General features: G+C 33.9%; 2 protein-coding genes across 2 annotated transcripts in view; both read left to right on the forward strand.

Annotated features, from left to right (window-relative positions):
* Positions 1–27,708, forward strand: part of LOC149897450 (orexin/Hypocretin receptor type 1-like) — a 92,244-nt gene that overhangs the window by 33,000 nt on the left and 31,536 nt on the right. Inside the window, exon 2 of the mRNA XM_090116377.1 lies at positions 24,797–25,485. Coding sequence (XP_089972503.1) covers positions 24,847–25,485 — 639 coding nt within the window. The 5' untranslated portion in view covers positions 24,797–24,846. The remainder of the gene's footprint in view (positions 1–24,796; positions 25,486–27,708) is intronic.
* Positions 847–4,218, forward strand: LOC149897452 (uncharacterized). The gene is made up of 4 exons (XM_090116507.1): positions 847–922; positions 2,291–2,513; positions 2,640–2,701; positions 2,776–4,218. The coding sequence occupies exons 1-4, from the start codon at positions 847–849 to the stop codon at positions 2,814–2,816; spliced, it is 402 nt and encodes a 133-aa protein (XP_089972633.1). The 3' UTR covers positions 2,817–4,218.

The raw sequence follows: 27,708 nt of genomic DNA on the forward strand, positions 1-27,708 counted from the left end.
GCCAATGTTTTAAACAATTTGACCGATTTTACTGCCAAATATGAGATAGCTGATGATAGATAATTATAATCAACTAGCGGTCCGCCCCGGCTTCGCCCGTGGTACATAATATTTACGTTTTCTCTACATAAGAACCATCCTCGTACTTCAAGGAATATAATAAAAAAAGAATTATCGAAATCGGTTCAGCCGTTCGCGAGTTATGCGCTTACCAACACATTTTGCGATTCATCTTCTTATATATAAAATTCTCGTGTCACAATGTTAGTCTGCATACTCCTCCGAAACGGGTGGACCGATTCTCATGAAATTTTCTGTGCATATCGGGTAAGTCTGAGAATCGGCCAACATCTATTTTTCATATGTACCACGGGCGAAGCCGGGGCGGACCGCTAGTTTTTATATATAAGAAGAAGATAACTTAATTAGACGTACTATATTATGTATATCGGACGTAAAGTCACGGTTGTCTTGTAAAAGATAAAAATATTCTTATCAGAAATAAATGCAGACGTCAGCTAGTTTAAAATTTCTCCCACAAGGCAGATATAAATCCAATATTTTACAAAATTCTGCACGATTTATTATAAGGTCTCCCTCGACAGCTCGGCAAAAATAATACCTAATTGGATATCAAGTTATTTCGGAGTTTCGCAAACAGCTGTAAAGAGTTATAAAATTCTGCACAGAAACTAACACATACAAACACACACACACACACTCACGCACGCACACACACATAAGTACAGAATAAACATATAATATTTACACACACGCACGCACGCACACACACATACACAACATAAACGCACACACACAAAATAATTACATAATTTAATATAAATCATGAAATCTGGTGGAATCGAAGGTGGACAACTAGCAACATCTGCGTGCCATATTTATTTCCCTAGTCAACATTGCTGTAAATTTTATTATTTACTAGCTTTCCGCCTTCGGCTTCGCCCGCGTTTTCAAAGAAAAACCCGCATAGTTCCCGTTCCCGTGGGATTTCCTGGATAAAACCTAGCCTATGTAGCTCAGTGAAGATGCAGCTTTCTAATGCTGAAAGAATTTTTGAAATCGGCCCAGTAGTTTATGCGTGAAAGCCATACATACATAATTACAAACCTTTCCTCTTTATAATATTATTATTAAGTATAGTTATGCCATGAACTAAAAATAATAGCTTAAAAATTTACATACATTTTCAGTTTTTGATAATGTAATGTGTTTAGGCGTCAAACCTTTTTTAAGCGAACCTATTTAAAGTAATTAAATAATTGAATTATTAAATAAAACTAAAAACCATTTAATATATCCATCAATAGATCCTCTTTTTAAAATATAGGCTTTTTAATTTCTTTTTCAATAAATTTCCCGCCTTCCGAATCGTGTTCAGTCTCAAGGGCGACAGAATAAATCCCACGATGCATAAATTAGGAAATTTGACTCGTATCACTCAATTAATTAAATTCAAAATGCTTTGTATTCAACATGAAAGGATGTTCAGAAATGGGATCTATTTTACATATTCCTTCCTAAATAGAGCGGATTTAACATCCGGGTTTTATAATGCTATTTATATAAGGGTTAATCGATTAAATTGGTATAATATTATGATAAAGTTTAAAATATTATATAAAGTTAAAATATGTTATATGGGCCAACAAAAGTGGTCATTTCTCTCAATATCCGCGAATTGTGGATAATAATATGCTGCTGGGATAAAATATACTGTTCGTAAAACATAGTATCTTCTTGTATTTGATTTAATGCGAGTATTAACGTTTAGAAATTAAAGATTTTAAGGGATTTTACACATGATGTATTTATTTTAAACGCGAAACATCGGTCGTCGCAGGTACTCGATATAAACATGATTTCATTTAGTAACGTAACGTAATTTCAATTTACATCTAAAGATCGAAGCCTACATTAAGGTGATGAATTAATTTTTCTAACATTTACGGCCCTTTTCAAACCTTCGTAATTTTTATATTATTAAAGTTGTCGTGATGAAAATTCTTGACAAGAAAGTTCAATAGTAACACAATACGTCTACCGTTTTAGAAACATGATTCCATGATATTTTCTCGATAGAAAAAAAATACAAAGTTATCATTGTTATTTTTTTTTAATCTCTGGCATCTTCAAAATAACAAACGTAAAGTTACGACTTTTTGGATATTAACTATAAAATATACAACCTATACGTCTACCGTGTTAGAATTTTGAAATACGCGATGGTTTTGAAATAAACAAGAAATACTTGAAATTAGCGCGCGACCAGCCAATATAGCGAGAGCCGCCCTGTGCCTTCCTACCCCGATCGCTGCACGAGTCATTCCCGCTACGGCCGTCACACGGGGAACTTGTGTCGCTCGCGCAATCGTAAAAAAGGGTGACAACACGATAAGACAAAATGAGACAAATGGGGACAATAAAGAAAATAAGAAGAAGAAACATAAAGGTTGGAGGAAAAAGAATGCTTACAATTGGAACAAATTAATGAAGTAAGTTGGTTTTATTTTAAATTTGATGATAATTGTATTATAGACGATGTTTGATATGTACCCCTGTTTTAAGTACATAACGAATGTGTAAGATTTTTTCATTTATAGCATAAATAATCTGTTCAGAAATCCGGAATCCAGAAGGAAAATAAACCCACTGATTGTTCACAATGTGAATCCACTCCTTCGTAAGTACCTTTATTCAGTCAAAAATGTATGTTATCAAAGCTCTACTGGTTTTATCGCATGATTCCATTTTTAGCAAAAAGCAACAAAGTGCAAAGAAATAAAAAATCATGGTGAACTTAGTGGAAGTATGGCGGACATAATATGGAACAGGAGCTCATTGGAGTAGTATTATATTTAAAAAAATACAAAAAAATTTCAAGAATTACATTTCTTGGAAGGTGGTAGATAAGTATGTTGTATAAAGAATTTGATGTTGATATTTATTTCATTTATACTTACTACACCTGTGCGGGAAATTGCTTAGTAATAAAACAGGTTTATATTCATATTTACATAGTAATGTGAGTTTTCATTTCGAAAAATTTTGTGTAAGTATATTAAATTGAGTTCCTGGGTGATCTGGAAACACAATTGGGCCCGGAAGATGGCGCTGCAGTCACTCCTCCTAATGACATGAACCGATTTGGATGAATATTTGTGTGCACATTTCATTTTTGTGGGATGATTGGTTGATTCGCTTTCACATTAGCTAATATTATGTATTTTTGTTGTTAGAAAGTAAACTTAATTTAATGTTTGTAATACATTATTATTGGTATAAATAAGCCAGTGTTCGTCTCACATTGCTGTACCTGCCTACCTACCCTACCAGGGCCTAACTTTGTTCTGGCTATTTTATTTTGATTATTTGTAATGAATAATTACAATTATAATAGAGTGCAAAAAATAAATACATGCGTCAATATATTTTGTGTTTTTTTTTAAACAATTTTTTTATTTAAAAAAATATCATTCCGACCGCGGCTTTGCCCGCGTGGAATTAGATTATATCGTGAATCCTGTCTTATCCCACAGAAGTGTTCAGTTCGGATAAAAAGTATCCTATGTGTAAATCCAGGCAATTAGCTATATTTTATCAAAATTGGTAATGTAGTCTTGACGTGATTAAGTAACAACTAACAAAAAAATATACAAATTAACATCCAAAGTTTCGCATCAGTTTTACTGTATTAGTGATATCTTCCACTCTTGACTTTGACTGAGAAGAATTAGGGTTAATAACTTCTTTCAGAAATATTACCTTTCTTTTCTGGGCATGATGTAATATCTACGTCAGCATCAAATTCTATCTAAATCCATTCAGTAGTCCGCGTTATTGAGTACCATTTCATTTTTTCAGAGTAACAATATTTTTTGTTATTTTAAAGATTATTTATAACCTGTATTATTTTGTAATAAAGTAAACATTACGAAATAATAATAATTATTAATAATGTCTAAGTAGTTGTTAAAAAGAAGATTATTTGTTTATAAGCAAGAAAATAAAACCAATAAATCAACAATTAAATATATGTATAAGAATATTATAACTGTATGACGACTCCATACATGTTTGTCCCGAGTCGGCCAGCGGCAGCGCGGCGAGTTTGCAAGAATGACTTCGCGCACACTCGCGTTCGCGATAGCGAGCTATTAGACTCCGCCCGCCAAGCAGTAGATTTTTTTTTGTGTATCGTCTTAAATATACTGGAGTCTCAAACGTAGCCTTGGGCGGGAAATGGTGATATATCCATATTGCTATTTACAAATATCATCATTTTCCTCCTTTGATGTCCGGGACTGTATATTAATTGAAAACATTGATATTTTGAGTACGTCTTGTTTAATTTAGTTAGCATATTTGTCCCGGATCTACTCGGATTGGAATAAAAGCGTGGCGGATTAGACTGATCTCTAAACGGGAGGCCCGTGTCAGCAATGGGAACGTAATGGGCTGATGATGATAATAATTGTCTATGACACTCAATTTTAATACAAAACTACAAAATTTCTACTAGGTACGCAATATAATCAAAATCACAAGCGACGATCACAAAACGACGAAGAAGAAGAGAAGAAAAGACTTATATTGTAAAACTAGGTATATCCATGAAAAAAAAAGACGTGTGGCACTCGGGGACTCGGTAAAGCTATTGCATGCTATGCCTTCAAGCCACACCTCCGCACCCGTCGGAGTGTGGAGCGTGAGGTTTTTCGTTACGCAAGCTTAAAATCGACTAAAAAGTAAAAACTGCATTTATAAAAGAAATATCACCGTAGTCGTGACACGTGTAAAATATTTTAATATAATGTAGGTAGTTCGTATTTAAAGCGCCCATTCATAATTCGCTTCTCTCATAATGTTGCCAATTAATTATAATTATATTCTCTGAACTTATACCCTTGAAGCATATAACTTTATCTATTAATATAATGTAAGCAATGAAGTAGAATATATGGTGAGAGCAGAGAAATGAATAGAGTAAATAATCAAATATTTTATTCTTGCCGTGTTATTTAAAGGTCTTCAAGTGAGTCCTTTAAAGTGAAGTCCCGTGTCCCCTAGTGGGGTAGGGGGCAGATGCATTATTCATACATCTGTTTCACTGATCGATTTTTCTTTAGGGACAAGTAGGTGATCAGCCTTCTGTGTCCTGCCAGACCGAGACATTTTTTTTTTCGTTTCCACCGGGAATCGAACCCAGGGACCCCTCGGTTCTACGCTCACGCGTCAACCTCTGTACCGAGGAGGCGGTCAAGTGAGTCCTTTAGGAAGCTTGTATTTTTGGGATCTGAATTAAAAAAAGGTTTTTTTTTAATCTGTGTTACTATACTTTAATTATTATAAAGCTGAATTATTTGTTCTTTAATGAGCGAAATTCAGGAAGTAGATAGTTCATTATCATAGTATTACAAGTTACGTATGTTTATTTTAACTAGCTTTTAACCGCGGCGTTGCTCGCGTGTCAATTGAATGTAAGTGACTTATCATACATGTCACCTGGATCTTCCCAGTGTAATAAAATATTTTTCCGCGGTAAAAAGTAACCTCTATCATCATTAAATATAACAGTCGATAATATAGTTATGTCGCCGTCATCTGGTTGAATTTGCTATTTGATTGAATGGCTAGCGCGTTCATTAAATGACGTCATTTAATTAAATGCATAAAGGACAACTCGTCAAGTTGTTAATTGTAACCTTAAATGTCTTGACTGTCTGTAATGGCTGGTTCACACTTTGATTAGTGCGAGTGCAGGTGATTAGTGCGAGTGCAGGTGTGTAGTGCGAGTAGTGTCCAATTGACTGCGAGTGCAGGTGATTAGTGCGAGTGCAGGCACGCTGCGAGTGAGGGGGAAGGGAGGGCGCGCGGGACGTGGCTACTCGCAGTCCACTCGCAAAAAAATAGAACACGCTTCTATTCACTTTACTACACAGCCTACTAAACACTCGCACTAAACAGTCGCTGTCCACACGTAGTTACTAAACACCTGCACTCATCACCTGCACTCGCACTAATCAAAGTGTGAACCAGCCATAACTGTTACATTATCATATTTTGAAGTTGGTTAGAAGCTAAACGTTTTATAATGAATGGCAATATTACATTTAATTAAATTACACAATGTTCATTTACACCGTGAAATTGGGTTGATCTTCATGTACCTAATATAGGTACAATCCATACTAATATTATAAATGCGAAAGTAACTCTGTCTGTCTGTTATTCAATCACGCCTACTGAACCAATATGCATGAAATTTGTATTATGTAAGTAGGTATCTATTGAATATATTATTTATCACAGATTTATGTATTACTTTATTTTAGTAAAGCCTATGCGTGAAATTTATTTGAAGCATGTCAAAGGATAGGTAGGTAGGTATTTGATGTGGGTTGACATAAACTTAAATATGATGGATAAAAATTTTAGCAAGTTATTAGTTACTAGCTGTGCCCTGCAGCTTACTAGTTTACCCGCGTGGCTCTGCTCCTGTTGGTGGCGTGGCGTGATGATATATTATAGCCCATTGCCTTCCTCGGTAAATGGGCTATCTAACACCGAAATAATTTTTCAAATCGGACCAGTAATTCCTGAGATTAGCGCGTTCAAACAAAAAAACTCTTTAGATTTATAATATTAGTATAGGTAGATATTAAGTATATAGATTATAATAGTAGGAAATACAAAAAATCTATGAATATTAATTAGTTCAATAAATCATTGTTGAAAAGTAATTAAGATTATTTAAAAAAAATAATGTTCACTTTAAATCATTTTGGACAATACACACAAATAAAAGGTCAATGATTGCAAAAACAATTAGGTAGTTACTCGATTGTTTGAAATTTTTCATAATTATTATCACAAATCAGTCGATAGATGTAAATTAATATTTCTACAAATTAACAGTAATTGTTGCTTTTGTTTTGGAATTTGCTTCCTCGTATATTTTACCAATTCCGTAAATATTAAGAAACCTAGCTGTCACCCGCGGCTTCGCTAGCATTAAAGAAAATTCATTATACTTTAATCTTGTGATTTATGACCTAATGCTATGAGAGATGGTTTCTCTTACTGTTCTAAAACTCTTTAAGTAATGTCCTACAGCGGTCGTAATGCTGATTTAAATTTAATGAAATTTAAAAATCAAATTATTTTCCTAAAATAGATAACCTAGTTTCTTTAAAAGTCGACATCAAAAGTGAATTTGTGAAACCAATGAACAAGTTCTTGAGTTGAATAAATTTCATTTTACACCATTGTTCCAATTCACGAGAATTTGAACTTTGTAGACTTTTTTCAGAACTTTCTGAAAGTCATCCAATGTTTTTCTAACTTTTTTTTTGATTGCATTATATGTTGTAGATTAAATGTTTTGCATTGATTTTGCGTCACTTCCTATTACTATCTATTAATTTATATTGAGTAGGTATTCAGAATTTTCATAAATAAATATTAATATCTTTGTGCATTACGCAAGAACTATTGAACAAAATTATAAACTGTTGCGTTGTAGCGAATTTTTTTAAGCTATTGCATAGCTTCTATCGCAGGCCTTGAGCGCGGGAACCAGATCCAGAAATTCCGTAACGAAAAAACCTCACGCTATACTCGCTTTACAAATTAAAGTAATCATAAAATCTTGTTTCTCGTACTCAGTATTTGTGTTTTTAATTCATAAGAAAAGGCCTTTCACCTTTCCTATTTCGCATTTAAGTAGCTATTTATTTTTCCCTATATTTGAGGATAGTACTTATACCTCAAGTCAAAACACTAAATAATTGCGTCTCATATTACCGAGAATATTTTGAACAAAACAAAAGTCACTGAACGCTTTAATCTTTCTCTTCATGTATTTATAAACATTTGTATCAGAAATCCGTAGGTACGTCAATGTCCTTTTATAAAGTCTGTAACTACTTTGAGGTGAAAAGCGTATTATTTTATTATTTATATAAATACTTAGCTTCGTCTGGTTTTTCCGGGATAGCAAATATATAAAATACTACCTTCCGCCCTCGGCTTCTCCGCGTGGTGTTTTTGCGCAATAAAAGGTAGCCTATGTTCTTTCTCAGGGTCTAAGATTGTCTGTGCCAAATTTCATCAAAATCGGCGGGAAAGCGTAACAGACAAAAACACAGAGTTACTTTCGCATTTATAATATTAGTAGGGAACTAGGGATAGTCATTTCAAATTAATCGATTTTCGAAACTTCAAATTTCCAAATTTTCGAAATTTCAAATTAATCGAGTAGTTTTTGAGTTAATTTGTTACAACAGAAACAAGATAATCTTTCCACTTTATTTAGTCCAGATTAAAGATTTTTATTTTTTTTATCCTCCAGGTTGTCTGGAAGAAATGTCTGTTTAGCTATCAATGTAAGTGACATTAAAAAATACTATTTCTTCCTTTCTGTTTGTTTGTATAAATAATGTTTATAGGCCCTCATCATAATGGGCAGCGTTGGCCCAACAAATGATCGTCGATTTTGGCCGCCATAATGGCGATTATAATTAATACACTAAGGGCCGATTTTTCAATGCTTGGATAAAACTTATTCGTCGAATAATGTATAAAAACGTATTCTAATTGCCCGTATTTGACAGTTTACGTGACATTTTAATATTATCATGTAATACTTTATTGGACGGATAAGTTTTATTCCAGCATTGAAAAATCGGCCCTAACTAAGATAACGGCGGATCATAGACATTAAAACCCTCTATTCTATGATTACCTCTACTCGCCCAACGCTGCCCATTGTGAAGAGGGCCCATAAATAAGGATCTACTAAGTGTCAAATAGTTAGAAGGAATCCTTCTCAAACATTGAAATGAAGAGCAATTTCCGTAGACATGTGGTAAACTTCACCATATGCCAGCGGCTGGGTTTAACTGAGGTAATATTTATATCCTACTAATATTATAATGCGAGAGTTTGTGAGGGTAGATGGATATTTGTTACTCTTTCACGCAAATACTACTGAACCGATTACAATGAAATTTTGTATTTAGCTGAAGACCCAGAATAAGTTATAAGATAGGCTTTTTAACCCAGAAAACGTGTGCGAAGGCGCGGGCGGAAATCTAGTTTATTTATTATAAATTATAATATAAACGTAAATAGAAATTATCTAAGTGGTTATGTACAGTAGATAATTATATTGTACATACGTGAAATATTTTTTGTTATTAGGATTTAGGTTGTGATATTTCATTGATATTTAGTGTAACAATTGTGTCTTATGATTGCGTTTAAATATGGGCGAAATTGAAACAAAACAGAAAAATATTTCAACGCCTTAAAATTTAACGGTAAATCCTTATCACTAAAAAGAGCTTTTAAAAACATTTCAGCTTCGTAAAAACCATTTGTTTGGAATCTTTTGCCGTCAAAAGAAAAACTTTTCCAATTCCCACATTTAGAAACTTAATAATTTAAACAATGAGCTTTATATAATACTAGCGGTCCGCCCCGGCTTCGCCCGTGGTACATATTTCGCAATAAAAGGTAGCCTATGTTCTTTCTCAGGGTCTAAAGATTATCTGCGCCAAATTTCATCAAAATCGGTCCAGTAGTTTATGCGTGAAAACCATACATACATACATACAAACCTTTCCTCTTTATAATATTAGTATAGAGTACGGTACTTTAAATCTTAATTTAAAGTTACTGTATAAATTAATATTGATTGATTGAATATTATCTGAAAAACTAATAAGTAGACATCGGATTATATGCATTTGCATATTTGCATATGCAAATGCATAAAACTCTCTAATTACGGCGTTAGTGCATATTTTAGCCTTTTTCACCAATCGTGCATATTTCGTTAAGTAGCGGGAGTTTTGATTGGTCGACTAACCTTTATTAGCCAATCAGAACGCTCAGCGAGTAAACAAACCCTATTTTGGCATGGTAAAATGGCAAAAAATTACAAAATGGGCTCCATTTTTAGTAAATTTTTGAGCAATTCAAAATAGGGCTAGATTACCCTTTTGGGGCTAAAAACTTAAAACACGGGTTGAATTCCAAAAAAGGGCTAGATTTAGCCCGAGAAGGTCTAAGGTGGCACACTGGGCTCGCGGGTGACAAACGTCACAAATTTGCGCTCGAAAATTTGGTAAAAATGCTTAACCCTTAATTTGGCAAAGAATAAAATGTAATAAAATCAATTTTATTTTTATAAAAATTTATTGTAGACATTTATAGGTGTTACAAAAAAATGGTAAAAAAAATATAGGAACTTCAGATTTCCTGAAAAACAGTGTATGTCACAGCATACATTGCCAAGTGCCGATATTCATTGTTGATACCGTTTTAGAGACATCAAATCGGCTATGGGATCGTATCTGTACCGCAAACTCCAGTAATCGGTGTACGATGGCATACTAACAACACCCATTATAATATGAATTGCTAAAAAATCTCGCAATTCATCTTCGGTCAAGCCAAGAGAGCGCCCAGTTTTGAATACTGCGTATGAGTTTGTTTGCTCTACGATGTCTACTAAAACGTCAGGGGAAAAGAATTTATAGAAATAACTGAGTGAAGTTTCGTTTAATATGTCGGTAAGATCTGAGTCTTCTTCTACAGTTGCCTTGTGTCGAAAAACCGTTTTTTTCCACTGATAGTTCAGAGTGAACTTGGTGATTCGTCTAGGTCGTCTAACAGCAGAAACCGTTGCGATTTCACGAGTTAGAAATTTTTGCTGCCGACAAAGAAAATAAAGCGTGCTATAAAACCAAGTATATAAAAAAAAGCATCCTCAAATTGGCAATGGATGCCGTGACATACAAACAAAATGGCGGGTGTTTCGTTACAAACTTGGCAGTGTATGTCACGTCATACATCATGTTAGTGATCAAAATAGAACCATTCAATGTAATAGAAACATCACAATTATTATCACACTTATTCCATTACACAATAAAGCATACATTTTAGTCATTACACCTGTCCTAAACTAAGTAATATTCATAATAATAGAATAAATACCTTGGACAACGCAGTTGACGTCCGCCGGGTAGCCATTTTTTTCAATTTATGTCAAAATAAATGTTGCTACATGTGTGTTTATTTTTTCCTCCCAATAACAGATAGTGTTGCAACATAAGAATGTAATTTTTCCACACGGAAGATGTAATTATTTTAACAATTTTTTTTTTTCAAGTTCATGTATGACGGTACATACAGTGCCAAATTAAGGGTTAATTGTATGTTGACACAAAAACTATACTTAATTTCAAGAAAATTTAACTGTTTTTGTACAATCTTTGATTTAAATATATAAAAATAATAAAGGTTTTTTTATTTTGTATTGTGCATATTTTAGGCATATCAGTCGTTTTTAGTGCATATTTCGGCCTTTATTAGTGCATATTTGCATGCATATTTTGGCATTTTGTTAGTGCATATAATCCGATGTCTACTAATAAGACAGCGGTTTTGAGAAGGGTTTCAGTTTAATATGTGTGTCATAGTTCTAACCCGACCCTAGGATTTAACTTTTATTAATTCTAGACAATATTTTGAATACTCATTTACTAATATTAAAGACTAGCCGTGCCTTGCGGTTTTACCCGCATTTCTAGACCATTCGTATTAACTGTCGTAGCGTGATGTTATTTATAGCCTTCATAATTATGTTCTTCGATAAATAGGCTATCCAACACAGATAGAACTTTCAAACAAACCCGTATATGACATAAGCGTAGAAACCGAGTTACTTGGTAAAGATGTACCTAGATAAGATACCATAATAATTCTATTAATTCTAATAGTAAAAAAAGGGTGCGTGTACTAGTGTACACACGTAAGAAGTGAAGCTTCTTTATGACCTTATTTTTCAAAAAATAATTTACTTTATGCAATTTTACAGAAATACGTCGAATCACGCGTGGTAGGGATAAGAAAAAGATGGCGCGTAACGGAAAAATGTTACGCGTAACGAAAAAATGTTACACTAAATTTTTTTCTTTCCATCAAGAAAATTAAAAAAAATCTTTTGAAAATATGTATATAGTTCCGTTTTGACAAAATGTTGAAAACTGTTCCTTTCATCATTCTATCTTAATACTATTATAAAGGCGAAAGTTTGTAAGGATGTATGGATGTATGGATGTTTGTTACTCTTTCACGTAAAAACTACTGAACCGATTACAATGAAATTTAGCACACATATAAAGGGTAACTTGGATTAACACATAGGATAGGTTTTATCCCGGAAATCCCACGGGAACCGGAACTATGCGGGTTTTCCTTTGAAAACGCGGGCGAAGCCGCGGGCGGAAATCTAGTGAATTCATAATTCTATGAATTCCATCATTATAATGAATGATCTCAATTTTCAATAGGATTTATTTTATCACGTGGGAGAAATTTTTTGTCAAAGCTTCTTTGCATTGACTTTGGCGTTCTTATATTTTATTGGATATTTAAAGATCTGCCCTCGCATAAATTGAAATAAAAATATCTAACAATGAAATCAGTTCCTGTCATAAGCAATCTAAGAAAAAAATGTTAATGTTATAAATTGTGACTATGTAGGTTCAATAGTCATTATTTATATGTGATGCTTTTTGATATTATAATAAGTATATTATATTTTCTACAAAAAAGGTCATCAACCTTCCTGGTTAGGGGGGTATAAGCCGTTCCAATAAAAAAACGAATCTAAAATGGCGGTCTATCATAAGTGTGCCTAAAGACAGATTTTTCAAATTCAAATTCAAATATTTTTATTCATGGCTGGTCGTTTACCCGGAATAAAAACTCAAAATTTACACTCTATATTAAACATGATAATGTAGTTTTTTCAGGTAAAATAAACAATGAAATCGGTTAAAACTCGCAAAACAATCAATCTCTCACCTTTATAAAATACCGATAAATAAATCTGTTGTCTTAAACTGTATGAATCACGGTCCAAAAAAATATGAAAATCAGTTCTTGGAATCAATGTTCCATACACATAATTATACAACTTTTTACTTTTTAGCGTAGAGGGAAACATAGCGCATGTGAAAATGTACTAAAACTGCCCAAACTTCCTCCACTACGCCAAAAACTTAGTTACGTGCTCACAGCTATTGCCTATCTTCTATAATATAAAAATGAATCCCAAAATGTGTTGGTAAGCGCATAACTTGAGAACGGCTGAACCGATTTCGATATAATTCTTTTTTTATTATATTCCTTGAAGTACGAGGATGGTCCACGGGCGAAGCCGGGGCGGACCGCTAGTTATCTATACTACAAAGATTTCGCGAGGTCACAGAAATTCCTACGGGAATGAGATTTACCATGTTAAAAATTAGCCAAATGGTTCTTCTCTTCAGACAAAAATTCATGTCCTGAAAACACTCCACCACAATAATAATACAAACATACAAGGATACAGTAGAAAAGCTTCAATAACAAAGATAGCCCTTTTTGCAAGGGTTTAAAGGGCAACTGTTACTGATTCTATGTTAAACTATCGTTTACAGTCAGACCCTTTTCAGGGGTCCGATTATGCAGACGACATAAGTTTATTTACATCGTATAGCGATCGCAGGTGCGTGAATCGTACTAAATTATACCGAATAAATGTGTTTTCGACTTGTGGAATCCCTTGTGAATCTAATAACTAGAAGAGGTAGGTACCTACTACATAGTATGTGTTCAAGTTTATGAATAAATCATTGAAGTCTTTAAGATTTAAAAGTTTAAGATTGAAAAAGGCTAAGGAAAAAGGTATACTAGACGTTCGAAATAGTGATTTATTATTAATCTAAATAATATTCTACTGTTTTATTATACATATATAAATACCATTTTCTTTGATTGCCTGCGTTGTTATTCTCATACCTAGTTGTGTTTTATGTTTTCAAAATACGTTTTCTGAATAATTAAATTTTATCATCTATATTCATAGTAACATTAAAAGCATTCCAAAATATGTCATTGATTTTCGATAATAGACATTATTCTGAACTGGATTTCTTTTATGACATTTATAGATTCTAAGAAGAATTTTCACAATCAAGCAATAAACGGATTTCTGAAGTAATAAGGATAAGGAAAAGGTATTGAGAACCTCCTTTTCTTGAAATCGGTAAATTAAGGATTATGTACAAAATGAATGTCAAACTTAGTTTATGAATTGTCATAAATTATCATTTTCGGAAGTTTCTAAAGAGAAGAGCCGATAATACGCTGTAATTGCTTTTAAATTATTTCAATTTTTCATACAAAATACTTAAATAACTTATTTACATTTCTTATGGAAAGCAGGTTCAATAGTTACCCTATGAAATGCTGTAGTAACACTTTTCATATTATTATATCAGTTACATTTTTCAAATAGTATAATATTAACTCTTCATCTTTATAATCTTCTTATATATAAAATTCTCGTGTCACAATGTTAGTCTGCATACTCCTCCGAAACGGGTGGACCGATTCTCATGAAATTTTCTGTGCATATCGGGTAAGTCTGAGAATCGGCCAACATCTATTTTTCATATGTACCACGGGCGAAGCCGGGGCGGACCGCTAGTCTTATATATAAAATTCTCGTGTCACAATGTTAGTCTGCATACTCCTCCGAAACGGGTGGACCGATTCTCATGAAATTTTCTGTGCATATCGGATAAGTCTGAGAATCGGCCAACATCTATTTTTCATATGAACCACGGGCGAAGCCGGGGCGGACCGCTAGTATTAGTATAGATTTTGACGTACTCAGCAAGCGTTTATACACAGCTAGCGACTTCGTTTCGCTGCGTGAATGATCTTCAATGTTTGAGGCAATATTTTCGATAATTCACAAGGCCAGCCACTGTTTACGGCTCCATGTTTACGTTTCAGGCGTTAATAGACGGGAGACAAGATGTTTGTAAAAAATGTAAATACGAGGTTTGATTTATAAATACGTGTTTATTAATGTTCCCTTTTAATTCACCAGCGATCTGTTTACGTAGTGGATTAACCTGGGATGTTGTTTGGGGTTTTGTGTATGATCGGTATACGTGTGTTCTGAGTACGTTTTGTTGGACAATTTTTGAATGTCTGGTTTTTTAATAGTTTTTGGGATAAGCTGAGCTATTGACTCAATATTCATCTGGAGTACATTTTGTTGGAAAATTTTTGAATGTATCTGTCTGCTTTTTTAATAGATTTTGGGATAAGTTTAGCTGATGTTTTGTTGGCTTTTGCAAGATATAGTAGCTTGAGTATTTGTGAATATTTGAAATGAATAAAAGAGATATAATAAAGAATAGAAACATAAGCTCTTTGTTAGTCTCTCGAGACTATAATATGAAGGTTTTTATGTGAAAATAAAATAATATGTTTATCAAAGAGCAAATATTGTGAATTTATCAATAGATTGTTGTCCAGGCTTCATCTTGATTTCAATAGTTTTATATACCTATTGAATGTAAACTCTAAAAAATATTGAAAATAACATACAAAAGTAAACAACAATTACAACCATTGTTTTATTCTTGAAGTCAAACTTCTTTAGGCGCGTTGAGAGTAAAATTCCAAGGTCGCATCATGACAATACCGTCACGTCGTGGAGTAAGGCGACGATTTAGGTATCTTTGAATCTTGCCAAAGACTTCCACTTCTGATACGTGTGCTTGGCACACACATTTTAAAGTGAAACTTTTATTACATCGTCTCAAACTTTTTGGTCTGTGTAGCGCATGTCGCGTGTATCGCGGCTGCCGAGTAGGTATACCTACTCGGCAGCCGACCGTCACGCGACATGCGCTACACAAAGCAGTGTTCGGAACCGTTCGAACAGTTTCACTTTTACCGTGGTTTCATAAAACCACACAACATTTTTTTTTTTGTTTTTACAGACTTCTTAAAAAAAAAACAAGATTTTGTTCTGATTTTACTGAAAGTTATGTTGATATATTATCTTATTTTTCATTACTAGTTCTCGCGGAAACAAATCAATGAAACACTTTTCTCTTTGACCTTTACTGTATCTATTTTCGTTTGAATAAGTTCGATTCATTCAATATTTTACCTTATCTAAGAAAGAAAGAAAAACGTTAATTAAACAGTCGGTTTGATCTTTACCAATAATCGAATTATGTCAATCGACAGGTCTAAGTTTTATTATTTAAGGTTTCTGACTGATTGGTTAATGTATAAATATTTTGTGGGTATACAGGGTATACATAATATTTTCTATGGGTCCTAGCGGAAAAATACTTTTACCATGCCTCAAGCTAACAATTTAAAATTTTAGCTTGTTCGATTCTTCATCGCGACAACCCGGTAGTGAGAAGTGAATTTTTGCAAATATATAAATGCAGTTCTATTGCTTTTTAAAAATAAAGGAAAGTTCCCCTTCCGCAAATTTGCTATCTCCAGTATTTCAAGTACTTTTCCTCCAGATCCCATTCAAACTTCCCACCCTGTATATCGGAATTCATCTTGTTATAAATAGCACAAGGATTTTGGATTTCACAGAAACAATACCTTATCTAAAAATATCTACTGGAGCACGTGTCAATATTAATATTAATAAGAATATATTGCAATACTTATAAAGTACTAGCTGTGCCCCGCGGTTTTACCCGCATTTCTCCGCTCCCGTTGGTCTTAGTGTGATGATAATACCTGAAATTACCTTCAAACCTTGCTCGATAAATGGGCTATTTAACACCGAAAGAATTTTTCAAATCGGACCAGTAGTTCATGAGATTAGCGCGTTCAAACAAACTCTTCAGCTTTATAACATTAAGGTACCTATAGATTATTAGCAGCCCTGCACCACAGTATTACAATATCTATACAGTACGGAAGCGAATGTACTTGTGCAGAGAAACGGAGGGGAACTGGCGGGGGGTCGGGCGACGCGGGCCGCGTAAGGCAAACACGCTTAGTTTGCCTTACCTAGCGCGAAAGGACGACGCACGGACGCAGTCGTATTTTTGTGTAATAATTTTATTATACACAGGTACTTACATATTCTATTATGGGGCACACAAACTGTTCCGTTTGCGGATGTAAATCTACATTGAAATCCCAGAAGGAAACAATATTTCAGAAAGATTGTATTAATTGTATCTTCAACAGATACCTACAATTTAAAATCAAAGCTATGTATAATATGTTGTCCTCATTATTTTCTAATCAGATTGTACATCCCAATGCGAATGCATTACTTAGTTAAATGTTATAATATACAATTAAGAACATTCAAAAATAATGTATCCACGTAAATAATATTTAGCAGTGCAATATCTGTAATTATATATTAACCCTTGGCATGCCTGGTAGGGTCTGTCAGACCCACACCAACGCGCGAATCGTTGTAGTTCGTTTAAATTTGAATTTCGCGCCTCACCGTTTTTAGTAGCTGGCCGTTACTAACCGCGGAATGCCCTCCGCCCACTTCCTCAGCCCGAGGCGAGCTACGAGCGTAAAAGGATGTTCTTAAAGTGCGTGCGGGTCCCACAGACCCCACCAGGCATACGGCGTGACTTTATTTTGTAAGTATTTATTTTTCTTTTTTCTTATAAATATTGGAATTTAGCGTTAAATAATATTAGTTTGTACATTACATTATCCTATTTTATTGTTTTTTTTTCAGTTTAATCATTAATAAACAACTAACAGACGAGGATATAGCTAGTTTAATATTCTAAGAGTTGGATGAGGAAGACTTAGTTGCATTTGATTGAGGAGGAAGAAAATGATGCAGGCTCCACCTCTTCGGATACTGAAATGGAGGTGCCTCTGTCCATCCATTAGTACATTTGTGAGACAATTAGTTTTCACATTTGTCTTGACCACTCGATTTTTCCATGCGCAAAGTGTTACCAAACCAAAGCTTTACAAAGTGTAAATGCAAGTGATGAAGACTAATTATTTTGTTATTTAGATTAAGTATATGATAGTGCCTTACACTGGATTAAAGTCTGATTATGATCTCATTACTTTTGATACTAATTATATGTTAACAAAGTTATAGTCATGAAATGTTGCTTAAAAATGTGAGTAAAAGTTTAATTTCAAATATTTTAATAAAGTTGATTAATTTCTAATGTGATTTTTATTACTATCTCTTTTTTGCCCTTTAAGCATGCGTCTTGAATCATTAAATCACCTTACATAATAAAATTTATAGAAAAAAATACCATTTTAAAATCGGGGTCTGAGAGACCCACCAGGCATAGAGTGTAACTTATGCCCACCAGGCATGCCAAGGGTTGAACAAATAATAACATCAGATTTAATAATCGCAATTATTTTGAATGTACATATGAATAAATGATTTCATCAGAATATTAATAATCACATTTGTTTTATTTCCCGTTTGTTGCAACCCTTGCGTATTTTCGTGTGGCAGCGTAAGTACCTACGCTGGCGGCGGCATCGCGCGACATCAAAGGCGTTTCCTTACTGTAGGAAATAATATTGTAATACTGTGCCTGCACCATGATGTCTTAAGCAGTATTAGATATTATAAATTTATAAAGAATAGAAAAAAATCGATCACGAGGCGGGACTCGAACCCGCATCCTTCGCGCCATTCCGGGGCGGATGCCTGACCAACTCAGCCACTCGTGACCCGCCAGAGCAATCGAATTTATTCTATTCTTTCAGTTTTATGTGTCTGAAGGGACACACCGCGCGCCATCTATTGAGATGATTAACAACCATTTCAACCAATATGAAGCACTTTTCAGTGAATACAATATTGTAACGATGGAACACGACCTTTTTTGTTGAATTTATATTTTTGGTTTTATGGCATTCAAATGCTTAGCAGGCATCCGCCCCGGAATGGCGCGAAGGATGCGGGTTCGAGTCCCGCCTCGTGATCGAATTTTTTCTATTCTTTATAAATTTATATTTATAAAGCATTTGAATGCCATAAAACCAAAAATATAAATTCAACAAAAAAGGTCGTGTTCCATCGTTACAATATTGTATTCACTGAAAAGTGCTTCATATTGGTTGAAATGGTTGTTAATCATATCAATAGATGGCGCGCGGTGTGTCCCTTCAGACACATAAAACTGAAAGAATAGAATAAATTCGATTGCTCTGGCGGGTCACGAGTGGCTGAGTTGGTCAGGCATCCGCCCCGGAATGGCGCGAAGGATGCGGGTTCGAGTCCCGCCTCGTGATCGATTTTTTTCTATTCTTTATAAATTTATATTTATAAAGCATTTGAATGCCATAAAACCAAAAATATAAATTCAGTATTAGATATTTCCAGTGTGGACAGCGCTATATAGGTCGTTTAGTTCTATCACTTTCCCTGGCCCGAAAATCGTTGTCCTGTCTTCTATGTAACCAGGCCATTAATTCTTCAAAAAAAAAACCAAAAAATGACCTGCCTTTGTGAAGTTTAAATAGTCGTAACTTTTGTTAATATTTTCGCTTTCTAGATTTCCTTCACAAGATCTTTCGACAATAACACTCACAACAATACAGTAATATCAGAATCGGTACTAGATATATAGGGAATCATATTGTAAAGGTTATAGTGTAATATAAGGTGTATCGATACCTACAGAGTTTGATGGTGATCAAATTCCGATCATCATTAACGACTCTCATGAAAAGGAAATGGAAAAATATCCGTTGTAATACGGAAACTAGGATATAATAGATCATTATCATTTCATATATCATTGCGATTTGTAGAAACACTTTAATAAATGTTCCTCTATTATGTCTTCCTAGATATCCCGCTGTTTTTTTTATAATAGACTAGCGGTCCGCCCCGGCTTCGCCCGTGGTACATATTTACGTTTTCTCTACATAAAAACCATCCTCGTACTTCAAGGAATATAATAAAAAAAGAATTATCGAAATCGGTTCAGCCGTTCTCGAGTTATGCGCTTACCAACACATTTTGCGATTCATTTTTATATATAAGAAGAAGAAGATTCAATTTCAGAGAAATCGGTGCCCAATAATGCTTTTCTACAAAAAAGGCCATCTGTATTAGGTACTCCACATTTTATATTGGACGAATTGACAATTTCCTATCAAAAAAAAAAAATAACGCTTGAAAACGAAAAAAGTTATCGAGTAACCAACCCTTGAACCAACCATAAAACAAACAAGAAATAGGAAGTAGGATAAAAATGGGAAATGTATTGTCACTGGTCCTTGATAAGTGTACAAAGTTAATATTAAATCTGTCAGTTTTAAGCGGATCAAAATTGAGTCGAAAGCAAAGTTGGTTACATATATACATGTGACCCTAAAAAGCATGTGAAAATACAGTGCATTGAGGACCTCCTGTGTTTTTGGGAATGTCGGTTAAAAATAATAAAGTACCTACAAATTGCCTTCGTCGTTTAAGTAATGTCGGTTTATTAAAAAGATGTTTTTTTTTCTTTTTATTCTAAAATGGAAGTAGGGTAATGAAGGAAGATAGATAATAAAAAGCTTTATCAATTTGACATAAATTTTAGTTTAGTGGAGCGACGATGACGAGCTATTTTTCGTGTCATTTTGCGTAAAAATGGAATTAGGTACAGTGAATATTATCACTTTTCTTTGATATCTATATTGCTCTTATAAGAATGTTATGATACAATATAATTACTTTTCGAAGGATCAACAAGCTGATGAGCTGATTTCTATTAATTTATTATTGATTTCAATGTTATTTTTTTTCGTGTACCTACCTAATATTTAGAATTTTTCAAAATAAAGACTGAGAGTCAGTAGTAGATTTTTAAAATGTGTCCGCTTTATAACATAAGTCATATCTTAATATATATAAATCTAGTGTCACAATGTTTGTCCTCAATGGACTCCTATACCACTTAACCGATTATAATAAAATTCGCACACCATGTGCAGTTCGATCCAATTTGAGAGATAGGATAGTTTAAACATGTAGGTACCACGAGCGAAGCCGGGGCGGACCGCTAGTTATATTATAAAGTCTTCTTCAATAAATGGAATGTGTAACACTAAAAAAAATATTCTTACTGTACTGAGATTACCGCATTCGGCCAAATAAACAAATCTTCTTCTTAATAGCTTTCCGCCTGTGGCTTCACCCGCGTAGTCAAAGAAAAGCCCGCATAATTCCCGTTCCCGTAGGATTTCCGGTATCAAACCTACACAATATCTTTTCTGAGATTCCAAACTATATTCGTACCAAATAACATCAAAATCAAATCGGTAGTTCAGGCGTGGAGAAGAGACAGAAAGAGTAACTTTCGCATTTATATTAGTACTAGCTTTCCGCCCCCGGCTTCGCCCGCGCAGTCAAAGAAAGTCCCTCATAGTTTCCGTGGGATTTCCGGGATAAAACCTATCCTAAGTCCCGGGGTAAAAAATAGCCTATGTCCTTTCTCGGGTATCAAAATATCTCTATACCAAATTTCATGCAAATTGGTTCAGTAGTTAAGGCGTGATTGAGTAACAGACAGACAGACAGACAGAGTTACTTTCGCATTTATAATATTAGTATGGATAGTATGGATTAGTTACAATAAGGATTTATTATTATTTATAACTAGCGGTCCGCCCCGACTTCGCCCGTGGTACGTATATTTACGTTTTCTCTACATAAGAACCATCCTCGTACTTCAAGGAATATAATAAAAAAAGAATTATCGAAATCGGTTCAGCCGTTCTCGAGTTATGCGCTTACCAACACATTTTGCGATTCATTTTTATATATAAGAAGAAGAAGATATTAGTAGTGATTATTCCCCTATATACGGATTATTTTGCGTTTCATGTATACTTACAATAACAATGCTACATAATATGGCATAGTTACTAATACGTATAATTTGCTAACACCCTTGCTATAAATCAAAGATAAATTATGTAATAGCTCCTCGTATTACAAACGAGCGCTATCTTCAAGATTAATACGTTGCTTCAGATGTGTCTGATAATTTGAAAATAATAGCTTATGACATAGTGGTTAGTAATCCTTATTATAGGGAGAAAGGTGTGGGTTCAATTTCGATAGGTAACTATACAATTTTTGTTTAATTAATGTTCTTTTCTGGTTTTTGATTTGCTGTATGATCGTACTATGTAGATTGTAGGTACCGTATACTAGCGTAACTAGCGCTCCGCTTCGGATTCGCCTGTAGTACCAACACATTACCTCTATATCCTGTTACACGTAAATATTTAACGGTAAAAAAAGTATTTTTGAAAACAGTCCTATAGTTTCTGAGAAAAGCGCTTTCAAACGAGCAAACAAACTAGTAAAATAGATTAATACCTGGAAAAGAACTCAAAAAAATAACCCATGTGCTAATTAAGGCTATAATCTATCTCTGTAGTAAATTTCAAACAAATCCGATCAGCTGTTTATGCGTGAAAGATTAACACCCATCCATCCATCTATCCTAACTTTCTAGCAGAAGTTCCAGTACAAACTTTGTTTAGTTTAGAACAAAATAGTGTCATGTAAAATACAAAGGTATATCTAATTGATTATAGTGCCACAAACTTAACTGACCCGGTGGCAAAAACTGGAACTACTAAAACTACGAACTAAAATCGACATCAGCGACATCGTCACCGGGTCAGTTAAGTTTGTGGCACTGTAAGTGTTTTAGATGACTGACTGACATAGTGATATATCAACGCACAGCCCAAACAACTGGACGGATCGGGCTGAAATTTGGCATGCAGGTAGATGTTAGGACGGAGACGTTCGCTAGGAAAGGATTTTGATCAATTCCAAAGAGATAAAATAGGAGATGGAAGTTTGTACCATGAAAACTTATCTTTTCCACGCACGAGAAGCTGCTGGCAACAGCTAGTTAAATATAAAAGTTTATTGAATAAAAATGATGGTACAAATTGAAAATCACTTGATTTTAACTCCCTCTTATGGAAATAATTTGAAGATCACAAATTTTCCCAGCATTAAAATACGCTTATAATGTCCATAGAAACAGGCGCCGAAAATTTCAAAAGCTTTAAAGATTAAGCATCTTCTCATTACGTTACAAGTGTTATTAACATTATTCGCAGATGTTTTAATGAAATAGGCTTATAAAATGGCGTAATTGAATGTAAACATAATTATATCACACCTTTTTGTATCCAATACCACTTGCTTGTTTAAATTAGGCGTGTTTGTATTCGTAGTAATGTTGTCTCTAGACGATATTGCAGCATGACATGCATGAATGATTCATTAATTTAATGGGCCCTGTACACAATGGGCAGCGTTGTGCGAGTAGAGGCAATCACGGTAGTGTCGACGGTCTAAATGTCTATGATCGGCCATCGTTGTAGATGTTTTTCAAACGGCGGCAAACATCGATAATCAATTGTTGGGCCAACGCTGCCTATTGTGTGGTGGGCCTATAATTATTGAAATGAATGACGTGTAAACTACGTGCTGGTAGTTGATTATTGTGCTTTATATTTTGTATCCTGCACGCTTGATCGTGTAGATCGATGTATATCATGCCACTGATAATATTATTATATTATAGTATTCTATACTAGTAAAAAGGTCATGCAAAACCTTAGTGTTTCATACACTATACTCATGCTGTACGCGAACTGTATAAATGTATGAGTTTATGTTTGACTCAAGCAGCTTGACAATTCTTACGTATCAAGCTTGCATTACCGTCTAGGGAAGACTTAATAGATGACGTCAAATATTGTTTACATTATAATTGAAAGAACAAATTGTAATGAATGTCATGGTCAGGACTCAGGATAATCAATTATTGAATTTTTATTCATAGTTCAATATGATGATGTAAGAATGTATTTTTATTTTCTTGCATATACCCATTTTTTTGTTAATATAGTTAGAATGTGGTGAAAACATGAATACATTTAGTTTTCCTTTATTGCAATGTGTAAAGTATAGACGATATCTTCATTGATATTATTGTATAAAGACGTGATTAAGTACCTACAGAAATAAAATATAATACTGTTATTTAAATTTAATTACGTAACTGTAAATTTATGCAAATGGCTTAAATTTACAACTACACTATGATAAAATCCTAAATACCCTCATAGTTTCAGAACACAGTTAGTTACCTAGAAATGCTGACAAAATAGAAATCCCTCACATTCGTAGAAACAACTTGTAAATTTGATTCAAGTCAGACTGAATTTTCAATGAAAAGGAATGCTATATAAACCGTATTCCTAATAGAGCCAACAGAAGTTTTGATATCGCAAAGGAAACTATTAAATGCAATGAATCTGCAATTCTCAAAGCAGTCACGTCAGAAGGCAAACGACGTCCAAATCTGTAATCTTTTCAAGGAGTTCGATTTTATGTTACCACTAATCCATACTAATATTATAAATGCGAAAGTAACTCTGTCTGTCTGTCTGTTACTTAATCACGCCTTAACTACTGAACCAATTTGCATGAAATTTGGTATGGAGATATTTTGATACCCGAGAAAGGACGTAGGCTACCTTTTATTACGAAATATGTACCACGGGCGAAGCCGGGGCGGACCACTAGTAAAATAATATAAATTCAGTTGCTTGAGTCGATCTGTTACGATTAAAATATCTAGAACAATAAGCTTAGTTATTTTTATCAATACGCCATGACTTAACTAAAAGCTAGTTATCAGCAATTCTATAACTGTAACATGAAGAAGACACATACATATAATGTAGTCAAGGGACTTTAAAGGATATCTTCAGAAGCATAGATCTGTTTTTGATTCAGAAAAACACCTAAACCTTGTGAAGTCATCTAATTTAAGCCAAGTAAAGAATAACTTAATTTAATTATTTATTTCTATTGTTTCAGGTCTTAAATAATGTACATGAAGATCTAAAAGGAAACCCTACCAAAGAAAAATGAATAAAATTCTAGTCATTGTTATACTTACTTTAGCAAATAGTTATACATATGAAGCGTATGAGCAATTGGAATCATATAATGAGATTGAAATAACAACGATTTTAGATAAGAGAAATATAAAAGATACAAAAGAATTAAGAAAAGATTTAGAAAAAAATAATCAAGATGAAGAAGACCCTTTAGTATATTATAATGAAATTCAAGATAGACAAGTATTTGATAGATTTAAAAGAGCGATCAAGGAAGATAAGAAAGAAGCAAGCATAGAGCTAGAAGATGCTAAAGAAAAAGAAAATGACACAGAAGTGTGCGTTGGTGCTGTTGAATATTGTAACTTATCAAGAGCGGAATACATTTCAATGTTGAATGACTACATCTATCCTCGAACCTACGAATGGATGTTGATAGCCACGCACACAGCAGTATTCATCATCGGATTGGTCGGGAATTCGTTAGTGTGTGTGGCCGTGTATAGAAACCATTCGATGAGGACAGTGACTAATTACTTCCTTGTGAATTTGGCTGTAGCTGATTTCATGGTGATTCTGTTTTGTTTGCCAGCTACGGTTTTGTGGGATGTGACGGAGACGTGGTTTTTGGGAGATGCGCTGTGCAAAATACTGCTTTATTTTCAGGTATGCATTGTTCTATATTGTTTACTAACACAGTGGCTATTATAAAAGGATATGTCTATTCAGCAGGCAATGTTATACCTAAAAGACCTAGAGTTACAGCACTTCCAACTGATATTATTATTAATTTTAACTGATTATAGCATATTCTTTAATATTATTTAGTTGCGTACCTATAGCTTACTAAATAATATTACAGAAATAATATTACGTGTGGGAAAGGTAATTTTAAGAATGAGTTTTGGCAAAAGCGAATATTGCGAATAATTTGTAACAAAACAACAGTTCTGTAAATGAATATAAGAAACACATGGAAATCTCGACCAAAAATACCAAAATTTATTTCTTACAATTTCATAACGTAACATTTGTATCAAAAATCCTTTCCGGAAAGTCGTTTGTGAATACGGACGCTAACCTTCAACAACAAAAGATACCATTAGTCGGGTCCAGAGCAGAAAGCGAACTCTTTAAAATGGGTTCAGGAAATATCCAGATTGACGATGACTAATGATGTAAATTTATCTATGATAAAACTAGTAAAAAACTGGTGCTCTCAAAGGGCTAAGTTTCATAGGTACCTAAATTTGCCAAACTTTTTGATTAAGGGTACCTAAAGCCAACTTTAGACTACAAGCCCGCATAGGACAAAAATATGGGTCAAATGAACCACCATGAGACATATCTAGAACGATAGCAGAGCAAAAAATAATAAGATTCATCACTATGCCGTCACTTGTAAGCTGTCCAACTGAGTGCAGATGAGAATTGAAAAGTACAGGTAGACTCGGTAAATTTTGGTCATATATTTTTGTACGGCATTCTTAACCATCGATAGATCCATTAAAAATAATAAGAAACCGCTCAGTGCCGTACAAAAATGGTGGTCCACCAAGTCGGAATTTTTATTTAATTTCCGAGAGTTACCGGGGGTAAATTTGGTCATTTGACCATGTACGGCATCTGTGTCATACTATTGCTATACTGCTTTTAATCCATTATTCCGCAACGCCGTACAAAAATCATGGGGACAAGGGGAAAAAATCGAGAGTTGTAATCCCCTCTCTTTCCCCACTCCAGGGGGTCATTTGACACAACACGAAATAAATTTATTTTTAAAGTATTTTATGCATAGATAATATTTTTTCATGTGCCGTACATTTTCGTTGGTTCAAAGGGGAAAAATCTGAAAAAGAAAAAAATCCATATAACGAAATATTTGCTTTATATTTTTATAATAAAATATAAATATACATTAATATTAAGAAGCTCGAGGTGGTTAATTATCACCTTGGAAAGTCGGAGTCAGGTGGAATGGACTCCGTTAAATTGATGAACTAATAAAAAAGCTATGAACGAAAAGATGTGAATTATATGCAATCAGTCCATGAATACAGGTAAAGTCACAAGCAAATGCTAGTAATATATACATATTCAAAATGTACAAGTAAAGCGCTTTCAAATGATACCAAACACTGCATATTTATCTTAACTTTATTTTTTTACTCTGTATGTTTTGTCCGCTAGAGGGCGCCACATTAGATTTTGTGAAACCCCATATAGCCTTTAGCTAGCTGGTCGTTGGTTATCCAGTGAACAATTCAGACGCCTCTAATGATATGTCATTTGTCGAATTCTGATAAGTAGTTTAGAAGTTACGAGGGAATAGATGAACATACATACATGACCTGTAAACAACCATAACCCTCCTTTTGCTTTGCCGTAGTTGGGTAAAAATATGTTAATGCCGTACTGTATCAAATGGCCATAAAGCACTCTTAAAATTGTAGCTTTCGTCGCTTTCATCAGCCTAAAAGATGTGGTCTGCACAAAAATGTACGGCATCGTTTTTTCCTAATTTATCTATGTTAATACTATTTAAAACAACGGATAAAGTGTAGAAAACTATTATATTTCATTAATCTACGATGTTTAAACATTAACAAAATTTCTGGTTTTGCATTTCTCTATAACTTTTTTTAGAACGGTTTCTTTTGAACGGCAATACTATACAACAATTGAATTTTACAATATCATGTTAAAAAAAAAGTTCCCGTACAGGGTCAAATGACCTTACAGCTCTTTATATCAAGAATTCGATGAAATTAAGATGATTATTGGTATACATTTAAAAGAACAATTATTTTTTGACGGCATTGCTTTTAATAGTACTTTTGAGTGCTATTAAAAGCAGTATAGCAATAGTATGACACAGATGCCGTACAT

Source organism: Colias eurytheme, chromosome 25 (assembly GCF_061535395.1).
Source record: "Colias eurytheme isolate Ceu_HAF_F1 chromosome 25, ilColEury1 Martin Lab GWU primary, whole genome shotgun sequence".
NCBI classification, from domain to species: domain Eukaryota; kingdom Metazoa; phylum Arthropoda; class Insecta; order Lepidoptera; family Pieridae; genus Colias; species Colias eurytheme.